We start from the raw sequence: 24,170 nt of genomic DNA on the forward strand, positions 1-24,170 counted from the left end.
CATAGAGTAACTTGTATGAATGAAAAAGAAATATCATATGACATCCTATTGGATTTTCATGCTGAACATTGTCTTTCAATAAGGTTCTTCCTTTTCCTATTTTTCCTCAATTGTCCTTAAATGAACTTTCTCACCACAAGTCCCTCCAAAGAAATAGAAAGTGAACCCCCCACCAGTACAAGCAAATGATACCATAGAAAAAGCTAATTGGATTTGTTCAAGAAATTTGTTGAAATAGAAACTCCTAATGAAAAATTTAAACAAGAATGACCAATTAGAAGTTTCAAATTCTCATTGCATAGATTATCCTATCAAAAACTAAGAGCCATGCTTCCTTTCAAGGATATAAATTCATTTTTAGTCTCTGGAAGGAATAATCAAGGGTTTTGCATAATCCTAGAAGGCTACAATGTAAATTTCCAGCCATTAGATCTTATAACAACTAAAGAGAAACATTGGCCCCAGGATGCTCAAATAACCACCATCCATAACATTCTTGCCTTGGCTGCAACCAAACTAAAGCGGTCTTTATTTCAACTTGACATGGGGAGAACCTCTCAACAACATAAAGGGGGGCATGAGTTGCACCCTCTTCTGTAGGTGCCTTTTAATATATTTAGTCTCGTTGCTTGTCAAAAACACAACATAAAGGGAAGGGGGATCAAAAGGAATAAGTTTCTTTCAGCCTCCTCCAAATCAAAGCTTCTCTTCTCCAAGGAATCTTAACTTGGCAAGCAAGCTCAAAGAAGCAATAGAGGACCAAGAGAACATTCAGGATGGTTCAAGTTCATAATCTTGGAAGTGCTAAATTGGTGGCCGGTACATGGGGTATGTTGGACTCAGAAACTGGTTTTCCAAGGACATGCCTAATATCTTTGTCAGATCCAGGGTCTACACAACTTGATCTCATGCTCACAAAGTTCTAGTAGAACCAGGTGCACAAGAATTATAATATCCTAGAAATATACCTTACTGATATTTATTTTTTTCCGGCAGAATCTGCAAGATGAAAAAGGAAAAGCAAAGGAAAAATTTGGATATGAGAGTGCAAGGAAGCTAATGCACTATAAAAGAGAAAAAAGGTATACCATAGGGTGACAGTTGCTGGGGGATTTAGATCACCTGTGATGTTCGAGAATGAATTGTTCTGGAGATCACTGCAGTTCCAAAGTACACAAAATTAGCAACACACTGATATTTAACAGGGCCAAATTAACATATTTGTGAAGTTCATTAAAAACTTAAGGTGATTTTATTCTACTGCATAAATAGGAATCTTCTCAAAAGAAGAATAAGTTCAAATATTAATGCCATATGCTTCCATGTCTTACACTGTAAGTCTAGCTGATGTACTTAAGGATCTGTTCTGCCAAATGCCAGTGGGCACAGAACCACTCAATAAATTATTCTCAAGTAACCTGTAATAGACAACAATTTACACAATCTTATCAAATATGCCCAGAAACAGCTTTCTGTAATTTAATGCACTAGAATCATCATACTAACTCCAGAACATATAAGAGTCAAGTTACCATATTTAAATCATTCTGTAACTATCATCATCTACTCATAGGAAATAAGAAAAATGAAAATAAGTACATAGATTCTCACAGTTTCTGTAGCCGAGGAAGATCTGAGAAACTTTCCTGGATAGACCCATTGAGATGGTTGCCTGAAAGATCACTGCACAAGACCTTTGTCAACAAATTTCACAAGAAGAAATTTTTATCATCACAATTTGATCTAGTTAATCACTGATAAGAATGGTTCACCAGATCTCACATGTAATGCACATATTTGATTTACTTGACAATGAAAGAACCAAGATCATTACGTACATAGTTGTCATATTGTCTGAAAGTTTATTTGATGGAATGGGTCCAGTAAGCTGGTTCAAGCTAAGATCTCTATATCATGAAACCAGAAACCGGTTAGATATGGTGGTTATTAGTCATAAAACAGAATGGAAATAAATTAATTGTAATGATAAGAGAAAATGCTGCCTCTCAGAGGTATTTAGCAGAAAAACTTCAACAGAAGATTAGAAGTACTCAAAACTTACAAATAGCTAAGGTTGGCTATCTTGCTGAAATCAGGGACAGCTCCCTGCAAGCTGCAATTTCTAAGACTTCTGCAAACCAGAGAGAAAAATAGCATGAGCACTCTATTTGAGCAGATTTTGGTAACATTTGCAGAATACATATATCTCTTTTGTAAAATTACACAGCATGAGAGAAGAATAATTTATGCATACACCACAAGAGGGAATTTCAGTTTAAATAATGCAATACCATATATCACTAAAACAACCAAGTTAAATACATAAGAAGGGATCTTTTTAATTATAAATTTTAGAACAGACTTAAATAAAATAAGTTGAGTATCAATCAAGGTAGGTAGAACAGTGTATCATCAATTCAAAAACAGTGACAGTACTCACAGTATAGAAGCCCAAGCAACACTGCTCAAATTTTTTATTTATACACAAAAGATAACTGCATAGGTAATAAAAGTTGTTGTAGTATCATAGGTCATGAAGAGCATCTATATCAACATATCTTGCATGGAAACTTCCAAATGAGTAAAATACTCGTCCTGGACATGGGTCAACCACCAAGAATCCTTGAATTCTTGCATGGAACTACCAAGGTTCCCATTTTAATGTCAACAAGTATCACCTACTACAGGCTTATGCCTTTATTAAGTTTGTATGCATAAAATAACATTATTAAGCTTATTAAAACTTTTATTTGCAACTGACCACTGGATCAAGGTTCTTAACCTAGATTTCAGTTGAAGTTTGCTCATTTTGAAAGGTGTATTAATTGATGGAAGTTTAAAAGAAAAACACAAAGTACTAGCAAATGAGACTTATTTCAACTTTAAGTAAGCTTCAGTTCAGAAATGGAATCAGTTCATGAAAATTAAAATCAATCTTGGAACAACCACGAGCCAAAGTCATAACAAAAAAATGGAAGTTAGCTTTCTAATTCCTATGACGACCCCAGGCATAATAAAGACGAATCATCAATAAATATGCAAGCAAATACATGAGTAAGCAGATTCACATACAAATCATCCAAAATATCAAGACAATGGCATAAGAAAGAACATAGGCATGGAATTTTGTTTTATTTTTTTCTCTTCTTAACAATCTTTGTTAGCCCGATATACATTGTAGGCCTAAATCCTAACAGTTTAAGGTTTTAGGAAAGTTGGTAGCATGACATGGTACAAAAGCACTGGTTAACTAGAGGTCTTGATTTCAAATTTCTCTTTGTTGCTACTGTCCTCATCTATATAAATCTACTGATGATGATGATGATGATGATTTGCTCTATGCAAAATCAGTACAATTTCACCTTCCTAAATTCTTTGATCGCATAAAAGGAGAAAACATCTTCATCAATGAAAGGTTATTAACAATGTTAAGAAATAAAAATACTCATGATTGCATGCCATTTGTAGCTCAATGAAGTAAGATGTTAAATATTACTTTCTATACTCTATAGCTCTATGAGGTTACATCTCACAAAAGAAGGAAAGGAAAGAGGGAGAGTGGGAAGGAGGGAAGAAGGGAGGCAAAGGGCAAGAGAGAGAGTAGCCAACCAGTTATCCAAGCTTAAGTTGTCTCTTGAATGTGGGACGGTCAAGGGTGTTCGTCTGGAAAAAGAGGAGGAGCTTAAAGAGGGGATTGGGTTCTACTTCAAATCCATGTTTGAAGAAACTCAAGTGAGAAGACCTATGGTGGATTTAGGGCTTTTCAGAAATCTTGACTCCTTGGATGATGAGGCCTTGGAGGGGTCGTTTTCAAAGGAGGAGGTAACTAAAGCTCTCTCGAATTTGGGGGGTGGCAAGGTGCTAGGGCCGGATGGATTTTCACTGGCTTTCTAGAAGTTTTGTTGGCTTATAGTTGGGAGAAAAGTGATGCAGGTGTTTGAGGAACTCCATTTGCAAAATGTCGTTTTTCAAAGCCTTAATGCAACCTTCTTAGTTCTTATCCCGAAGAAAAGTGAGGCAAGTGATGTGCAAGATTTCAAGCCTATTAGTCTTGTGGGGAGTCTTTATAAGATTATTGCAAAAGTCCTAGCTAACAGACTAAAAAGGGTGATTGAAAAAGTGGTGTCGAATAGTCAGCACGCTTTTGTGGGGGGTAGACAAATTATAGATGCAGCCTTGGTAGCCAATGAGGCAATTGATTCAAGGAAACGAAGTTCCACTACGGGTTTAAAGTGCAAATTGGACATTGAAAAAGCTTACGAACACATAAATTGGAAATTCCTTCGATCAGTTTTGGAGAAAATGGGATTCGGTCCCAAGTGGCAAAGGTGGATCTTTTTCTGCATTTCAACTATGAGAATGACAGTCTTAGTCAATGGCACTCCTACAGATTTCTTCTCAAAGTATAGAGGCCTAAGGTAGGGGGACCCACTTTCACCTTATTTGTTTGTGTTGATTGTGGAAGCTGCAAAGGCTGAGGAGGGAGGATTCATTAAGGGTTTTAAGGTAATAGAGAGAGGTGGAGAAGGGGTTAACGTCTCTCACTTGTTGTTTGCAGACGATACTCTTCTCTTTTGAGAGGATAATGAAGATCAATTGAAGTTTTGGAAATGGGTTGTTACTTGTTTCGAAGTGGTGTCAAACTTGAAAATAAACTTGCAAAAAGGTGAAATTATACCAATAAGGGGCACAGTGGATGTGGACAAAGCAGTTGCATTCTTTGGGTGTAAAGTAGGGAAACTCCCTACTACTTATCTAGGTTTACACCTTGGAGCCCCTCATAAATCAAGTAAAGTTAGGGACGTTATTGAAAAGAGATTCAAGAGAAAATGGGCTGCTTGGAAAAAACAATACTTGTTCAAGGGAGGAAGACTTATCCTTATTAAGTACACTTTTTCAAACCTCCCGATCTATTTTATGTCACTTTTTGTAATTTTAAAGAAAGTGATAATCAAATTGGAGAGAATTCAGAGGGAGTTTTTGTGGGGAGATATGGAGGAGAGGAGGAAGATCCACTTGGTAAGTTGGTTGGTTATTTGTGAAGATAAGAAGCATAGGAGGTTGGGGCTAAGGCACTTGGAGGGTTTCAATCAAGCTTTGTTAGGAAAATGGCTTTGGAGATTTCCCTTAGAAAATGAGAGTTTTTGGAGGAAAGTCATTGTAGGAAAATTTGGAAAGGTAAAGGGGGGCTGGACCACTAGAGAGGTGAGGGATTCTTATGGGTTGGGCCTTTGGAAAGTCATTAGAAAAGAATGGGAGGAATTCCTTCTTAGAATTAGTATCCATATTGGAAATGATAAACACACAAGATTTTGGTGGGACATTTGGGTTAGGGATTCTAAGCTGAAGAATGTTTTTCCTATGCTATTCAGAATTGCAGCCCATAAATCTACATTAGTGGCTGACCTATGGGGGAGGCAAGAAGATGGAGGCAGTTGTTGGAAGGTGCCCTTTAGAAGATCTTTCCAAGACTACGAATTGGAGGAGGTGACTTGTTTTTTGGAACATATTTTTATGGTAAAGGTTCAAGAAAGGGAGGATTCCTTAGTATGGAAGAATGATGGGAGGGGAAAGTTTAGTGACAAATCGTATTATAGGTCTTTAAGGGCTGAGAATAGTTCTTTATTCCCAGCCAAAGAGATTTGGGGTTCGTGTGCTCCCTTTACAACTCGTTTTTTTGCTTGAGAAGAAGTTTGGGGAAAAATTTTAACAGTAGACATGTTAATGAAGAGGGGCTGGTCCATGATCAATAGGCGCAGCCTTTGTAAAGACAATGAAGAATCAGTAGATCACATTCTGATTCCTTGTGGTAAGACAAGGGAGCTATGGACTTTGTTGTTATCATCTTTTGAACTAGTGTGGGTGTTCCTGGCTTCAATGAGAAATCTTATCTTGGAATGGAAAGTTAAGGGGCTAGGGAAGAAGAGGGGAGTAGTTCGGAGATTGACTCCAATTTGTCTTTTCTAGTGTATTTGGGGAGAGCAAAACCAAATAACGTTCCAAAAGGAAGAGTTGTCAGACTAAAGTTTGAGGAACCTATTTTTCTGTTCACTTTTGGAATGGTCTCAGTAATTTTTGGATTTAGACTTTTCCTATTTTCTGAATTTTTTTGGGTGATTGGCTTGGTGGCTAGCTTTCTCTCTCTCTAGGTTTTTTCTTTCTTTTTACAGCCTGGTTTTGGCTCTTTTAGTATACCTATGTATGTAGGGTGTGCCCCCTATTTAGGCGTTTTCTTAATTCAATCTGCCTTTGACTATCAAAAAATATTTCTCCAACTTGGAGGATCTCCTAACTCCTTCAGGAACAACCCAATGATTGACATTTAGTGATTAGTTGTCCACTATGAATAAACATAACCACTGATCTCTATGATGTCATGATTTATATAGTTCTTTCCAACTAGCAACTCTGTAGTGATAAATGATCCTAAGAAGACATATTTAGTCCAGCAGCAAAGTTGAGAAGCATAAACGGTGCACTGATATCAAAATATCAAAGAATATTAACTTGTAACAAAAACCAACTTCTCAACTATTTCTCACATATTATGATACCAGATTCTTACAATCAGATTTTTTGTTAAAAGAATAAGGCATTTAGCCTTGGAGCAATACATATTCCTTCACCAAAAATGAAAAATAGTAATAAAGGTAGAAACCAGGAAATAGAACTTACAATTTTACCAACTTGGACAGGTTCCCATAAGAAATTGGAATTTCAGCTCCACTGAAGTTGTTGTTATCAAGTTGACTGCAAAGAGGAAAATAACATAAAAGATACGAAAACGCTATAAGAAATTTGGTGGGATACCATAAATCTAAGCCTTGTTGTTTTTCCTTTCTTTTTTTTTGCTTTTTTTTTTTTTTTTTTTTGTCATGGCAAAGTTCCACATGCACCCACCAGATTGCTGTCAAGATGGATATTAGCGGCCTATTGGGGTGAGAAAGCCTTGATGGGAGTTGATCCTACGATCTCCAACAGGGAGAGAAACAAGGATGCAATCCAAAAGGCCATTTCTATATTTGAGCATTAAATTCCAATAAAAAAAATATATATATTTGAGCATTAAATGACTCAAAAATTGGCAATAAGGTTCATGACAAGGCAATAGAGGAAACATTGAGTCCACCTACAAATGGAGGTAGATCAAACACATGGAGGTCCCATTTATAGGCACTAAGACTGGAAAAGGACATGACAAGTGCCAGTTCAAAACCAACAACAAGCCCAAAGAACATCATTCCAAGCATGTATTCATATGAAATGGAGAAAGAAAATGTATTAATAACGACATCAGTGAAGTCTTCTCATGTCTGCAAAATAGCAACTGAATATAACAAATGCAGTTACACATAAGCACAATTTCATCCCAGTACAAAGAACATCTATCAGGGTCTCATGAAAAAGAGATCTGCAGTTGAGGATTACTTATTGAAAGTCATATAATAATTCAACCAGAAAGTGGCATTCTTTTTCCCAACATACACACACAACATTCTTTTTACCAACACACACACTTTTGACCAGAACCAATCTACTACAACCCTTTTAAGTTCAAAAATTATCATCTTGCAACAATTTCTACAACAAAGTAGAGACCTATAGAAATTTCTAAAAGAAGATATTAACTTGAACAGATACTTCAAAAAAGAGAAGACTGGAAAATAAAGTCAAGAATGTTGTAAGGACTGATGGTTTGGACAATACTTTGTTTTTTGTCACATGTTGATCTCTGAGAACAGTGTGGTAATATAAATAGCAGACCTTGTTAAACAACAGAGAATCTACTAACTCTTCCTATGAAGCCATGCATTTAGGAATATAACTTTCTACATTGCATGTTTTTTTTTTTTTTTTACCTTTTTGATCAGATACATTACATGTACATTTTAAAAGGAAAAAGTTTTGTCCTGAATTTTGTATTTTCCACTAGAAGTTGGACTTGTACTGCATACCATTCCATGTGTTGCATTCACTTGACTTCTAAATGTGTATGTTGTTTGTACAGACCTTTTCCCAATATATCTGATTGGAATGTATGCCAAAACTCCACATGTCACAGTGATGCTTTGACATTGACAAATGGCATAAAAAAGAAAATAAATAAGCAAAACCTTATACATGGAAAAACAATAAGCCTATGTGCCTCACCCATTTGAGGCAGGGAATAAAATACATACATATGTGTGTGTGTGTGTGTGTGTGTGTGTGTGTGCATATAGAGAGATAGATAGATAGATGCTTAAAGCTCTATACCCCCAAAAAACCCAACATGAAAGGGATAAACACTTAGCATCATCGAACAGGCAAATTAAATTGAAAAAAAGATTACAAAAAAATACAAGTCTAAAACTTAGACCATATGATAAGGTAAACAAGTTAATAAAAAATAAGCATGTAGTGAAGGAAGGAACATACAGTATGCGCAGTTCTGGGAGGTGTGACAATTCTGGTGGAAGATTCCCAGACAAGTTATTATTGTCGAAAAGCCTGTGAACATTTGTCTTATTAACCATAAACTCAATAGGCAGTAAAGCAATTTCAATATGGAAGATATGGTATTTGCAGAAAAAGAGGGAAAAACTGCCATGTTACTCACAAGTGACGAAGAGTTGATGCATTGGAAAGCTCAGAAGGAATTCGACCACTGAGTGAGTTATTGTTCATGTGGCTGCAGAAGTTACATGCAGATAAAATACACAAGAATTGAGAAAGCTAAACTTCTTGCCATCTTGAAGTAGCATTTAGGTTGAAGATCCACTCACAGATGTTTAATTCTGCTCAAGTTTGCAAATGATTTTGGAACTTGTCCTGATATGTGATTCTCATCTATTTGGAGTCTATCTAAATGTGAAAGATAACCAAGCTCATCAGGTAAAGAGCCCGACAATCTGTTTCCACTCAAGAGCCTGTGTACACAAATAGACAACCGAGTCAGCACTGTCAAAAAGCATTTTATGCAGACAAATATCTATGGATTTGTTAAATCGGCACTTCAAAATGATGGCACCTGTTATCTCATATTACATTTTGCATCTTCAGTTGCCATAAACATCGAAATTGATCCAGTAACTTCTTTTGGGGATATTTTTCATTTCTAAAAATAGTACAAGATATTTATTTTCAAGAAGAATCAGAAATTTCTCAAAGCTTCAGTAAGTCATAGATCTCAGCCCTTAATAGTTTCCTTACAATCAAAAAGGCTCCTCCCACTAAGAACTCTGATGAATCAGAGATATGTTATTTTTACAACTCAAACACAGTCAGTATAAAGTCCAGAATCCAAGAGAACTGATATAAAGTTTTCTTCACCAATGTTTAAGACAGAAATCCTTCCTATCCTGGAAACAGAAACATTTCCTTCCAGTAGATAACTTGAGTTTAAAATAAAAATAAAAATGTACTAATTCTAGATGAGCAATGGTAATTAAAACTACTGTTTTCCTACAATAAAAAATAAAACAACAGCCATAATCAGAAAAAGTTTCCAAAAGTAAAATATTATAGATTTCACTTACAAGAGTCTCAGAGGTGCAATGTTTCCTATCTCCTTTGGTATACTGCCACTTAAGTCATTCCACAAGAAATCTCTTCCAGAAGAAAACAGAAATAAAAAGCATTAGTATCATTGAAAGGGATATCACAGAATTACTGAAAACAAAAACTTTTCACCCTATTCATTGAATTTATGGCTCACATAATTTCAAGATGAGATAGTTGGCCAAGTTCAGGTGCTAAAGTTCCAGATAGATTCATTTTCAGCAGCAGGCTGCAACCAGAAGGAGGAAATATAGTAAATATCATAATTCAGTTTCTGTTGCATAGTAGCATATAATCAGGAATCAAAAGATCAATTATAGAGATAATAAAAAACCACAATATGGGCAATTGAAAGCAAAGTGGTTGGCACTTTTTTGGATGAGTAAAAAATTGTCTCAACAACGTTAAAAGGACGCAACCCAAGCATGTAAGAGATATACAAGAAAACCCCAAAGATATAAGCATTGAAGTTGGCACTTTGAACATCACAAAAACCTCAGATTCTTTAGATAAATGAACTTCAGCTATTTTCTAAAATTATGAAATGACGAAAAATAGAATAAAAAGGTCAAAAGTAGTACAAAAAGAACATACAGCTCATTAACATGCAAGTATCCATCCGTTGTGTTTTTATCTTTACAAACAATGCCTTTCCACTTGGACGTACATGGATCTCCCTTTCCCCAATTTCCAATATTCTTCATAGGATCAATTAACCTTTTCTTGACAGCTAGCAGTGCAGTGACTGCAAAACAGGACACAAATCATAAGCTTATTTCATGAAGAATGAGATCAGTAAATCAATTCCCACATGCTTATGCAAGTTGAGCATCACATAGAATATAGAGCAAGCCCTAACAATGTAACAAGCATGAAAATGAGAAAACAGATTTTTTTCATGCCAATCCTTTGTTATATGCCAAAAGAGAAATTATCTATTTCCCTTTGTTAACCAATTATCAATTGGGTCATTTCATAAGGTATGAGAATAGTTAATCAATTCCCACATGCTTAAGCAAGTTAAGCATCACATATAACAAATAGCAAGCCCTACAAATTTCTTTGGCTGGGAAATCCATTTTCCAATCTTCGAAGGTCTCTTGAATTGCACAAACTATGGCATCTGCTTCCTCCCCTTTCCCACAAATTGACAACTATAAAATGCTTAGAAGAGGCAGGTCTATACAAAAAAAAGAAATCAATTGATTCTCCCCCACCCACATATCCCACCAAAATTTGGTTCATTTACCATTTTTGAGCTGAATAGCTCTCCTAAAGCTGAAATCATTCCAACATTTTCTAATGTCTTTCCACCAAGGTTTGAAATGTCGCAATTTTTCGTCATAATATCGCTGATATTTCATGTATCAGCCCATGTTGACACAATAAACCCCGTCGAAATCTCGATTGAGTGATTTTTCCCCTATATTTCAGCCACGTTAGAATTTTCCCTCCAAAACTCTTAACGGTAGTGGGCCTGGGTTCTATAAAATCTTAGGCCTCCATCATACATGAGCCCAACATGCTTATGCCACCCTATGGGCACTAACCTAATAAAAATGGCATTACTCTCTCTCCCATTTCCGATGTGGGATTAGGAATGCATTTTTAAAGCTAAACAGAAAAACAACCCTAAATATGCAAGTAAAGGGGTTTGAACGAGGGACCTTGTCCAAGAGATGTGTTGCCCATACCAATAACCCAACCATGTTTTTTTTTGTTTTTAAGGTACATAACATTATATATGTATACACATACTAATCTTTTATATATTATATATCATAAAGTAATTCAAATAAAATTATCATAAATAACTTAATTTTGATTATCTTATTGTGTATTTTATATAGTAATTAAATACATGATAAATATAAAATTTTAAATAATCAACATTTTTAAATAAAAAATGCTTCTACATATATATCATCATTTCTTTTGTATCTTTCAATATATATCAATTTCTTTGTTAAAATTAAAACAACTTCAATATATGCATTATTAATCTTTCTATCATTTTTGGAGTTTTTCCCAATATTTCTATGAGTTTTTTTATCAATTTCCGTTCTACTAATGTTTCTCATATTTATATCTGTATATATATATATATATCAATTTTTTCAACAAAACAACTACAAAATGTCTATTTTTAACTTCTTATATTATTTCTTAGAATTTTTCCTAACATTTTCATGAGTTTTGATCAATTTTCGTCTCATCCTTCCCTTGGTTTTTTCTCTTTCTTTTGTTTCTTTTCTTTCTCCTGTATCTATTCTTCTATTAATATATTCTTCTTCGTTTCTAATCAAAAAAAAAATATTTTGTATCAAAATATCCATCGATATTTCTCAATATATCCTAATATATCCATAAAATTAGGTTACCAATATATCCATCAAAACCGATATCTTCATTCTTGCTTTCCACAAACTCATTCCACAAGTCTCTCGTGTATTCACAGACTCTCCTACTCAAGGGCAAACTTCCACAAACATTCTCCAAGTAAGGCCCGATTAAAGACCTCCAATCTTCTGATGCCCAAGCCTCCAAACCTTCTATCCTTACAATTTGTAGACCAGCTCAGTAAATGTATCTTATTACCTTCTGATAGATTATTTCACAAAAAATCTCTATAATTTTTTTTTTTAATCTAATCCTCATTTTCCAAGGCATTACAAAAAAAGAGACATAAAAGAGATCAACAAGCTTGAGATAGTGCACTTTATAAGTACTAATCTTCCTCCCTTTGACAAGTACTGCTTCTTCTAAGGGACCAATCTCCTCCTGAATCTCTCCTCAACAACATCCCACACAACACAAAACTTGTGAGGCATTCTCAAAGGCGGACTAAGATAAGAAGTGAGAAGCCTCCCTACCATGCACCCAAACATAGATGCTAATCTATCCACTCCCTCCACTTCTCTAATTGAAATAAGCTCACTTTTATGCAAGTTTATTTTCAAACTTGACATGACCTCAAAGCCAATTACAGCCCACCCCCAATATCTTAGTTGATCCAAATTGGCCTCACAAAATAGAATAGCATCATATGCAAATAAGAGGTAGGGCATGTGCATAACTCCTCCCCCTCTACCTTTGACTTTGAAGCATTAATAAACCCATCCTATTTAGCCTTTGACAATAGACAACTAAGGGCTTCCATGACTATCACAAAATGATGGAAGGAAAGAGGATCTCCCCCTACTGCAAGCCTCTTGAAGTTTGGAAGAAATCAGTAGGAGTGTCATTAACCAAGACTAACACCCTTATAGTAGAAATGCAAAAAGGAATCCACTTTCTCCGTTTAGGACCAAAATCCATCTTTTCCATAATTGAAAAGAGAAATTTCCAAGCCACATGGTCATATGCCTTTTCTATATCCAATTCACAAACCAAAATAGACCTGAAGTTTCTTTTTCCCAAATCAATTGCCTCATCTTCTATCAGAGCTACATCAAGGATCTGCCTACCTCCCACAAAGGCATTCTGGTTATCTGACACCACTTTTCCGATCATCCTTTTAGCTTATTTGCTAGAACTTTTGTTAGAAGCTTATAAAGACTGCCTACAAGGCTAATTGGCCTAAAATCCTTAATGTCTTCTACCCCTCTCTTCTTAGGAAGAAGAATCTAAGAAAGTGGTGTTAAATAAGAAACTCTACTCTCAATCACTAGAGATTTTTTAATTTTTTTAAAATTAGAAACTATACTTGAATTGTCTAGATAAAAGTAAGAATAACAGGAAAAGGAAGGATGAAAAATAACTTGAACAAGGAAATTATACAAGGATGTATACAAAGAAAAATAAAATCACTCCTAGAAAAATAAAGCACCAAACTCAAGGAACAGTAGACCCCTGATAAAATCAACGAGAGTAGAGGCTCCTCTCTTAGCATTGCACTAGTTTATTAGTTTTCTCCTTATTTTGCTCAATTGTGGACCATCCACTGCATCTTGCACCTAAGATTTAAGAGACCTTAGCGTGTTAACCTGCCACAGATCTCTTAAAAATAACCAATCTTTTAACCAGCTTGAGAAATGTACCTATAGCTAAAAGCATCCTTTCCTAAGCCCTTCTCTCAGCTCCATAAATGTCTATGTATGTGGCTTATCCAAAGCCACATGATCGGCTCACTGCTTAGAGATGCTGCCATGTTATTCTCTCTTTTCTTCCGCAACTCAATGGGTCAACCCAGTCCAGTAGCATGACTTGAAGCTTGAATCATTATTCATTTTCAAATGAAAAAATAACAACGAATATCCATGATCCATAGCTCAATAAATAAATGCAACTTTTAGTCCTCGAACTCCACTACCAAAAAAAGCCTTATATATCCAGAAAACAAAAACTTCAGTCAATGCCCATCACCAGGCCACAGAGATTCCCAACCACTTCAAACACTTTCTTCCAGAAATGAAAGGGATGGCCCTTGACTTCAACCCACCCAGCACAGATTTCAATAGTATACACTCAGTTCAATGCTAAAGATAAGCATCAGAGAGTAAACTTCTTATTCAAATCTATCACAAATCTCCTTACTATTCCTTCAGATTTCATTTCCACTTGAACCACTCACCCTCTCCTGATCTAACCTGAATAATCGATGGTTGAAGTGGTGCCGCTATGTCTCATTTGCATAATTTATCCAGAACTGATCGAAGCTATTCCTATCAATGATTCAAAGCCATTAATACCAAGAATACTAATGGATCTTCCAGTAGTAACAGTAACTCTTTCCTGGGCACCATTATGGACCTAAGATGGCTTCAAAGTGTCTGAAAATTCTAGATTGAACAGTTTAGTCACAACAATTTTGTCCAAATGCTAGAAAATAACGTCAAGTGTACCATAAAAAGAGAGAGGCATTAGAACTTATTGGTAAGTCAGTACTACCAGAAGGAAAATAATAAGATTACACACATGAGTTGAATGATGAAAATGACATTGGGGCTTGGAGAAGGTTTATGATTCTCTGCCAAAATGATTGTGGTACTACAGATTCAACAATCATAATTAATACCCAATAAACTTGTTAAGCTAGCTGATGTAGGATAGTAGAGAGAAAAGAATATAAATGAAAGAAATAGAGGTAAAAGAGAGAGATTCCAGATAATTATGAATATTATTAATCAAAAAGTCTAGAGTGTTTAACATCACTTGGCCTATATATAGATAAAAAATCCTAACTCTAATAGGACACTAATTTTACTAATATTATAAAAATAAAAAATAAATAAATAAATTAACTCTAATAAAACTTTGTCACTAAATAATAACAACCCTTAAACAAATAATGAAACAAAATATTATCACTTCCTATATTTACATCTAAAATAAGTGTAATTTAACATCTTTATCTTCATTACTTGCAAATTCCAAATTTACAAATTCTGAACACTGGGAAGCTAAAAAACCAAGTTTATTTAGTTGGCAGAGAAACCTAAGTTATACGACAAAGTTGAACTGAATGAAGCATCCTACTGTTCCACACGATGATGCTCCTGCCATAGTGTTTTTTGCTTGAATCAAATCTAGCAAAATTCCCAAGCAGAATCTTTTTTTTCACCATTTCCTTTATTAAAACATAAAATATATTTATATATATATATATACAAATATCAAATACTCATCAGCTAAATTTTAAAATATCAAATTGAACACAAAATTTAAACCTTTTCTGAAAATACACCACTTTAGCTTCTAAAAGGGTAAAGCTGTTGAGATATTAGGAATGCTTTCCTTATATCATTATTTCCTTATATCATTTAGTGTTGAGATATTAGGAATGTTTAGATATTAGGAAAGTTGAGATATTATGAATATTGAGATATTAGGAATATTGAGATACTAGGAATATTAAGATATTAGGAATATTGAGATATTAGGAAAGTTGAGATATTAGGATATTAGTTGTTATTTCCTTATATCATTCTTTCCTTGTATCATTCTTTCCCATTCTTAGAATGGTGATTACCCTCTATATATACTCTGTACATGAACGAATGAAAGTATGAATGAAAAAACTACAATTTATCAATTTGAAGATGGTATCAGAGCCATGGAACTGAAATCCTGGATATTTTGTCGCTATGGTAGTCCGACAGCGATCAACCATCCTAAGACAAGCCCTAATATTGATAAGTCAACCTTCAAATGCACTCACTGCAATAAGACTGGTCCCACCAGTCTGGATATCCCACAATTTCAAAGCAACGACTCTTGGTATGACCAGGAAAACAATAAGGAACCGAGGGTTTGAACCATGGACCTTTAGATCATGTTTAGGCTATCAACACTTTGTTATTAATTATAATAATCGTGATCAACGGAAGAAGGATTCCAAGAAAACCTCGACTGCAATTGTTGCCGAAATAAAAACAGAGGCTAATGTTGCTGAGAAAGTCTCTGCATTGGTAGCCGCTACTGATCATGGTGGTAAGTTTTTAAATACTTTTACACCTGTTATTAATAGTACATGGATAATTGATTCTGGTGCTACAGATCATATGACTTTTGATTCTAGACAGGTTTCACCCCTTAGACCTTCCTCACAAAAAATTGTTTCCACAGCCAATGGTAACACAACCCCAGTTATTGGGGAAGGATCCTTAACTCTTACTGATACTTTGAATTTGGATTCTGTTTTAGTTGTTCCATCTTTAAATTACAATCTTTTGTCAGTTTCTCAAATCACTACAGCCTTATCTTGTATTGTCATTTTTTGGCCTGAATTTTGTGTGATTAAGGACATCCAAACAAGACAGACAATTGGTTGTGGTATTAAACGGGGAAAACTCTATTACTTGGACTTGCAGTCAAAGGATTCAAATAAGTTGCAACAAGCCTTGATGGCAGATGGATCTGAGGAGGAGAAGAAAAAGTCTGAAATTTGGTTGTGGCATCGACGTCTGGGACATGCTTCCTTTGGTTATTTAAAAAAATTGTTTCCTAGTTTGTTTGCAAAGAGTGATATTTCTGGTTTCCGTTGTGATATTTGTGAATTGGCTAAAAGTCATCGTGCTTCGTTTCCGTTAATTTTGAATAAAAGTCCGTTTCCTTTTATGGTTATACATTCTGATGTTTGGGGCCCATCCAAAGTCCCAACTTTGAGTGGCTCACGTTGGTTTGTTACTTTTATTGATGATTGTACCAGAATGACATGGTTATGCTTGATGAAGACCAAAGATGAAGTGAACTTGTTGTTTCAAAAATTTCATAAAATGATTGAAACTCAATACAATGCAAAGGTTCGGGTTTTGCGTAGTGATAATGGTGGAGAATATCAAAGTTCTGATCTTCAAAAGTATTTGGAAGGACATGGCATCATTCATCAGACTACTTGTTCCAATACACCCCAGCAAAATGGAGTCGCTGAACGAAAAAATCGACACTTGTTAGAGGTTGTTCGTGCTTCCTTGATAGCAGCAAAAACACCAATATCTTATTGGGGAGAAGCAATCACATCTGCCGCATACTTGATCAATCGGGTACCTTCTAGCTCAATTAACTTTCAAACACCTCTCCAAGCTCTTACTAATGCCGTAGTTGCCCCAACCGTCCCAAATCTACCTCCTCGTGTTTTTGGTTGCGTGGCATTTGTGCATCTACACAAGCACCAACGCACTAAGTTAACTTCCCATGCATTGCAATGTGTGTTTGTTGGATATGCATTGCACAAAAAGGGATATCGATGTTACCATCCTCCAACTCGACAAATGTATATTACAATGGATGTGGTGTTTCATGAAGATTCAATGTATTTTTCATCTGAGTCTGAACTTCAGGGGAGTACCATAAGGAAATTCAGACTCTCGATTATAATTATCATATTTCTGAGGAAGATGAATCTGGACAATCTGAACTAGTGAACCAGGAAGTGGGTGAGTTGGATATGAGTGGTCAACAATTTGGGTCCGAAGATGTCTTCATTGAAATACCAAACCAATCGTCGTCTGTTGAGGGTGTTCTTAATTTGGAGCCTGATCCATTCATGAAACGGTTACCACATCGTCATAATAGAGGTATTCCTAAACCCACATATGAACCTGAATTGTCTACTAAAGTCAAATATCCCATGAGCAACTATGTGTCTACCCATCGTTTGTCTGAATCAAATAAGTCATTTGTAAATCAATTATCTACTGTAGCTATTCCTAACAGTGTGCAGGAAGCCTTAGCTGATCCAAGGTGGAAAGCAGCCATGAATGAAGAGATGAAATCATTGCAGAAGAATGAAACATGGGAACTCGTAGAATGTCCACCAGGAAAGAAGCCAGTTGGGTGTCGTTGGATCTATACTGTGAAGTACAAGGCAGATGGTAGTATTGAACGATTTAAAGCAAGACTGGTAGCAAAAGGGTACACTCAAACTTATGGAATTGACTACACAGAGACATTTGCACCTGTAGCTAAGATCAACACAATTCGAGTATTACTGTCTTTAGCTGCAAACCTAGATTGGCCATTACAACAATTTGATGTGAAAAATGCCTTTTTGCATGGCGAGTTATCTGAAGAAGTATATATGGATCTTCCACCAGGATGCATGGTGTCAGAAAAGCAATGTCAGAAGGTGTGCAAATTGAAGAAGTCATTGTATGGGTTGAAGCAATCCCCGAGAGCATGGTTTGGAAGGTTCACAAAGTCAATGAGAGCTTTTGGCTATCGTCAAAGTAATTCAGATCACACTTTGTTCCTAAAAAAGCAACATGGTAAGATTACGACACTCATCGTATATGTGGATGACATGGTAGTTACAGGAAATGATCCTGAAGAAAGAAAAGCTCTACAAAATTATCTATCTAGAGAATTCGAAATGAAAGATCTAGGTCATCTGAAATACTTTCTTGGGATTGAAGTTTCTCGATCAAGTGAAGGAATTTTTCTGTCTCAAAGAAAGTATGCCTTAGATCTTTTACATGAGACTGGAATGTCGGGATGTCAACCTATTAATACACCAATAGAAGAAGGTCTGAAATTGTGTGTTGAGCCTAATCAAGTATCAACCGATAAGGGAAGATACCAAAGACTTGTGGGGAGATTAATGTACTTAGCTCATACAAGACCAGATCTTGCTTATGCATTGAGTGTAGTGAGTCAATACATGCATAATCCTGGAGAACAACATATGAATGCAGTCATGCGTATTTTGAGGTATTTGAAGAATGCTCCTGGGAAGGGAATTTTATTCGCAAAAAATGTTGATCATCAGAGTATAGAAGTATATACTGATGCTGATTGGGCTGGTGCAGTGGATGATAGGCGATCTACATCTGGTTACTTTACCTTTGTAGGTGGTAATCTTGTGACATGGAAAAGTAAGAAACAGAATGTCGTCGCTCGTTCAAGTGCAGAAGCGGAATTTAGAGGTATGGCTCTAGGACTTTGTGAGGCATTATGGCTAAGACTCCTCTTACAGGATTTAGGTTATCTATCTAGGCAACCAATCCGATTGTTTTGTGACAATAAAGCCGCATGTGATATTGCTCATAATCCAGTACAACATGATCGTACAAAACATGTCGAGGTGGATAGATTCTTCATTAAGGAAAAGTTGGATGATAAGATTGTGGAATTGCCTAAGATTCGATCAGAAGATCAATTGGCCGATATCCTTACCAAAGCTGTCTCAAGTCAAGTGTTCTCAAAATTTTTAGACAAGTTGGGCATGTGTGACATCTATGCACCAACTTGAGGGGGAGTGTTGAGATATTAGGAATGCTTTCCTTATATCATTATTTCCTTATATCATTTAGTGTTGAGATATTAGGAATGTTTAGATATTAGGAAAGTTGAGATATTATGAATATTGAGATATTAGGAATATTGAGATACTAGGAATATTAAGATATTAGGAATATTGAGATATTAGGAAAGTTGAGATATTAGGATATTAGTTGTTATTTCCTTATATCATTCTTTCCTTGTATCATTCTTTCCCATTCTTAGAATGGTGATTACCCTCTATATATACTCTGTACATGAACGAATGAAAGTATGAATGAAAAAACTACAATTTATCAATTTGAAGAAAAGCACCAGACATAGCACATAACACATTCTTTCTGAGTATATTAAACAAAAGGTTGCCAACAATATTGACACAATAGAGTCATATTTTTAAATTTAAACAAAAAATTAAATATTTTCTAAAAATACACTACTTTAGCTTCTGAAAGGCAAAAATACCAGATATAATACATAACGCATTCCTTCAGAGTATATAAAGAAAATGTTGCTAACAATTTTGACATAAGAGAGTCAATAAGCTCGAGAATATCAAAGGACAGTATTGTTGTGAGTATACAGAAAGCAAAATACCCATAACTAACAATAAAAAAAAGAAAGACAAACAAACACTTTGAAAACATGAAAAAATAAGATTCAAACAAATTCACCTTCAGAAGGACTAGTAGTTTCCGCAACTGCAAGAAGCACGAAGCAACAATAGGACAGAGCAAAAATGCATACACCAGCCCTCACTCCCAACATTTTGGTGCCCTAGAAATCGAATGAGCAAAGGTATTGACACAGTCAATGATTATTCCAAATTTTCAGGCATTTCTAAGATCAGCCACTTTAAAATACTTTTCTTTTCTTTTTTTTGGTACATAATAACAACTAAAAAAAAAAAGAAAAAACAAAAGCTTTTTTTCTTTTTTTTGGGTACATAATAACAACAATATTATTTTTGTGTATTCGCCCCTTTTGGTTGTTGTTACTTTGTATACACCATGTATAATTTTTTAATACAATTTCCATTTATCTATCAAAAAAAAAAAAAACATAACTATATTAAAAGCGCCAACCAAAAGAACATGCAGATATACACGATGTATAGAAGGTGGCCAAGGGCAAAAAAGCATAGGGAAACAAAAAAAAAACAACTCCCTCGCCTTACTAACAGCCACTTCAAAATACTATTATGGCAGCATAATGTTTCACTTTTCTTTTTGCCAACCTTCTAACCAACCAAACAAAGGACAATCAAGGATCAAAAACATTGAAAGGTGTGGAAACATCAATGGTTAGATATTATGGAGATATCGAATGAAAATCCAAAGAAAAAAAATATCGGTGAAATGGAAATTGATCAGAACTCATAAAAATGTTGGGAAAAAAAACTATAAGAAATGATAAAACAATCAATAATATACATATCGAGTTGTTGTATACTTGTATTGAATAAAACTATATATGTATGATAAAATTTATGGTGTTTAATAATATGCAAAACTAGAAAACGCATTTAATACTAAAATAATAATCTATTTAGTTTAGATGTATTCAAAGATATAAAAGAATTGATGATATATGTATAATTTAAAAAAAATGTTTATAATTTTATTTGTAAGTTCACATTTCCATTGTATTAAATTATCATATAAAAGATATAAATGAAAACTCATTAAGAAGATTATCATGATGGTTTTTATATTTTTCAATAATTAGTTAAATAAGATAATAAAATTTATTTATTTACTAAAATTCTATTTTAATATTTCATTTTTGTATGAATATATTAAAAGGTTTACAAGACATAAATTCAGTATGTGTGTGTGTAGACAGATAGATAGATATATGAATATCATAAGGGCAACATTACCCTAGTGACATGGAGATGCCTTTTCCAAGCTAGCATGGAGTCGAAAAAAATTGACATTAAAAGTGTTATGGTGCTGAAAAATTAAGGGCCATTGGCGAAACTCAATTCACCAAATTTCCACTCAAAATTTCTTGTTGGTCATGCCCGATATTCCATTTTTTTAACGAAATTTCTCCAACACAAACCAATTGTTTTATCAAACAATCACAAACCAATTTTGTGTTGCACCTTTTGTTTGTAGATGATACTTTGCTTTTATGTGAGGATTCTAAAGATCAAATGTTTCATTTTAAGTTGACTGCTCATATGGTTTGAAGCAATCTCAGGGCTAAAAATAAACCTTGAAAAATGTGAACTGATCCTAATTGGGGAGGTAGTTAATGTGGAGGAGTTAGTAATGGAGTTGGGTCGTAAGGCGGGGAGAGTTTTGTCCACTTGGGTAGGTTTGCCTTTGGGTGCCCCTTTCATATCAATAGCGATGTGTAGGGCAATGGAAAAGAGATTTCGTAAAAGACTGTCGATGTGGAAAAGGCAATATAGTTCTAAAAGGGGAGGCTTATGTCAATTCAAAATACATTATCCAACTTGCCAATCTATTACATTCCCTTTTTTGTATTCCCTAAAAAAGATCAAATTAAAGTTAGAGAAGATTCAAAGAGATTTTCTATGGGGAGGAGGGGTTGTAGAGAAAACACCTATTGGTGAGTTGGTCCGTCATTTATACTAATAGGAGTAAGGGGGGATTGAGCATTAGAAGCCTCTCTTCTCTTAATTAGGCTCTCCTTGGAAAGTGGAGTTGGAAATTGCTTCTAAAAGGGAAGTCTTTTCAAAATAGATCATAGTGGCGTTCCTAGGAAGTAAGAAATTGATACAAGGTTGAAATTTGGCAAGCTATAAGGAAAGGATGTGATCTTTTGTTTAGTAGAGCCTCCTTTGAAGTGGGTAATGATAGGAGAGTTAAAATTTGAAAGGATAAATGATGTGTGGAGAAGCCCTTATGCACTTCCTTTCTCTCCTTATATGCTTTAGTTGCGTCTAAAGAGGCTTGAGTGGAGGATTTATAGGAAGAGACAAGAACTAGAGGTCATTGGATTCCATACTTCTCTAGACACTTATGTGATTGGGAGTTGGCCATTGTTGAAACTTTTTTCTCAAGATTGCTAGAGAAGTTGTTAAGAAGGGAATTAAATGAGAGGGTGATTGGGAAGGATTCAAAGATAGGCATTTTTTTGGTTAAATCTTTCTATTTTGACTTAGAACCTAGGATGTCAATTACCTTTCTAATAGACACTATAGGAATCCTTAAGTATTGTCCAAAGCGAGATTTTTTGCGTAGGAAGCTACTTAGGGAAAAGTATTGATGTCAGATCAGCTTGAGAAAAGATGTTTTCTTTGTAAACTTAACAGTGTATCTATCATCACATTCTCCTTCACTGTATCAAAGCAAGGATTCTATGGCAGATGTTTTCCTTATTGGGTGTAGTTTGGGTGCTCCTATCCACGGTAAAAGAAACTTTCTTAAGTTGACATGATTCCTTTGTAGGAAGGAAAAGGAAAAAGGTGTAGAGAGTCACTCCTCTTTACATTTTTTGGGCAATTTAGCAAGGACGAAGTTGAAGAGCATTTGAAAACAAGGAACAAACTGATCAAAAGTTGAAACATTCATTCCTCTGTAACCTTTCAGCTTGGGTTTGCACCTTTAAGTTTGGGTTTGCATGTATATAAGAGAAGGCTCAATACCTTTTATTGATTTTGTAGATCAATTGGGCTCTTGTTAAGAGGGAGGGTGGTTTTTTGTGGCTTCTCTTTTAAGGCGTAACTTTTCAGTACTTTTTGTGTACTTTGGTGTACTATTTTTCTTTTGCTGTTTATATATGCATATCTTTCTTTGCCTGTCAAAAAAAGTCAAAAATCCCCATAATTCAAATCAAAGCAAAACAACTCAAACCCAAAAAAATAAAAGATAATAATAAAAAGCAGATATAAACTTCACCAGAAAATGAAAATTGCCCACACTCCTTTCCACCCGAAATTAAAGAAATCAAGATTCAGAACCTAACACTTTTAAATGATGTAGCCGTGTAAGTCTAACTTTCATTCTTTTCATCAGCTTCATCACCATCCAAACAGAGAGTGATCATAAATCCCGCAACTAAACTCAAATAAAAACACCAAAAATCCAAAAAATAAATATAAATAAAGAAAAAAAGCTTAATGATAGAAAGACTCAAGCATTCTGTTTTCCATTGATAAATTCTTAAACCTATACTTTCCAGTGCTGTGGCTAAGTTCACCTTTCTCTTTTCCTCAACTTTCTCACCAATCAAACAGTGACAGTGACCAATCATAAATTACCCTAGTTGAAATCAAACAAAAGACATTCAGAAAACCAAAAAAACAAAAAACAAGAACGAAGTAGAGAAGTTTTCCCACTTGGTTTTCCAATGTTGTACCTGCACTGAGTTTAACCTTTTCTTTTCCTCAACCTTCGTGGCGTCCAAACAGAGGGTAACCACAAATCCCCATAATTCAAATTAAAAAAGAAATCCAAAAATCTAAACAAAAGAGAATATTACTTCGCAATTCGCATTCAATGCTTTAGCTAAGTTCAACTTTCTCATCAATCAAATAGCGTCCAATCCCAAATCCCCACAATTCAATCCAACAGGAAAAAAAAAAAAACCCCAAAAGTTCTCTTTAAAAATAAAAATAAAAAAAAATGAAAAATCCTTCTTCACTTCCCAGTGTTGTCGCTATATCGAGTCTGAATTTCTCCTCCCCGACTTTCACGCCGACCAAACAGTGTGCAATCCCAAATCCCCACAATTCAAACCAAAGAAAAACACCCAAAGTCCTTGAAGTTTTAAAAAATAAAAAATAAATAATCTCACTTTGTTTTCCAATGCATAGCTGTGACTTTAGCTCAACTTTCCCACCAGCCAAAAAGTTCCAATTTTCTCACCAACCAAACAGTACCCAGTATCCAAATTCCCCACAATTCAAATCATACAAAAACATCCAAAAATCC

At 35.0% G+C, this 24,170-nt stretch overlaps 1 protein-coding gene across 1 annotated transcript; it reads right to left on the reverse strand.

The window, feature by feature from the left end:
- Positions 1-979: 979 nt before the first annotated feature.
- LOC117920193 (probable LRR receptor-like serine/threonine-protein kinase At1g06840) lies at positions 980-24,170 on the reverse strand. Its single transcript, XM_034837581.1, has 15 exons — positions 23,596-24,170; positions 23,437-23,498; positions 19,935-20,037; positions 10,135-10,285; positions 9,698-9,769; positions 9,519-9,590; positions 8,766-8,909; positions 8,600-8,671; positions 8,419-8,490; positions 6,676-6,750; positions 2,063-2,131; positions 1,839-1,907; positions 1,612-1,683; positions 1,332-1,418; positions 980-1,157 (listed from the first exon to the last, which is right to left on the reverse strand). The coding sequence occupies exons 2-15, from the start codon at positions 23,488-23,490 to the stop codon at positions 980-982; spliced, it is 1,290 nt and encodes a 429-aa protein (XP_034693472.1). The 5' UTR covers positions 23,491-23,498; positions 23,596-24,170.

The sequence above is a fragment of the Vitis riparia genome, chromosome 8 (genome assembly GCF_004353265.1).
Source record: "Vitis riparia cultivar Riparia Gloire de Montpellier isolate 1030 chromosome 8, EGFV_Vit.rip_1.0, whole genome shotgun sequence".
NCBI lineage: Eukaryota > Viridiplantae > Streptophyta > Magnoliopsida > Vitales > Vitaceae > Vitis > Vitis riparia.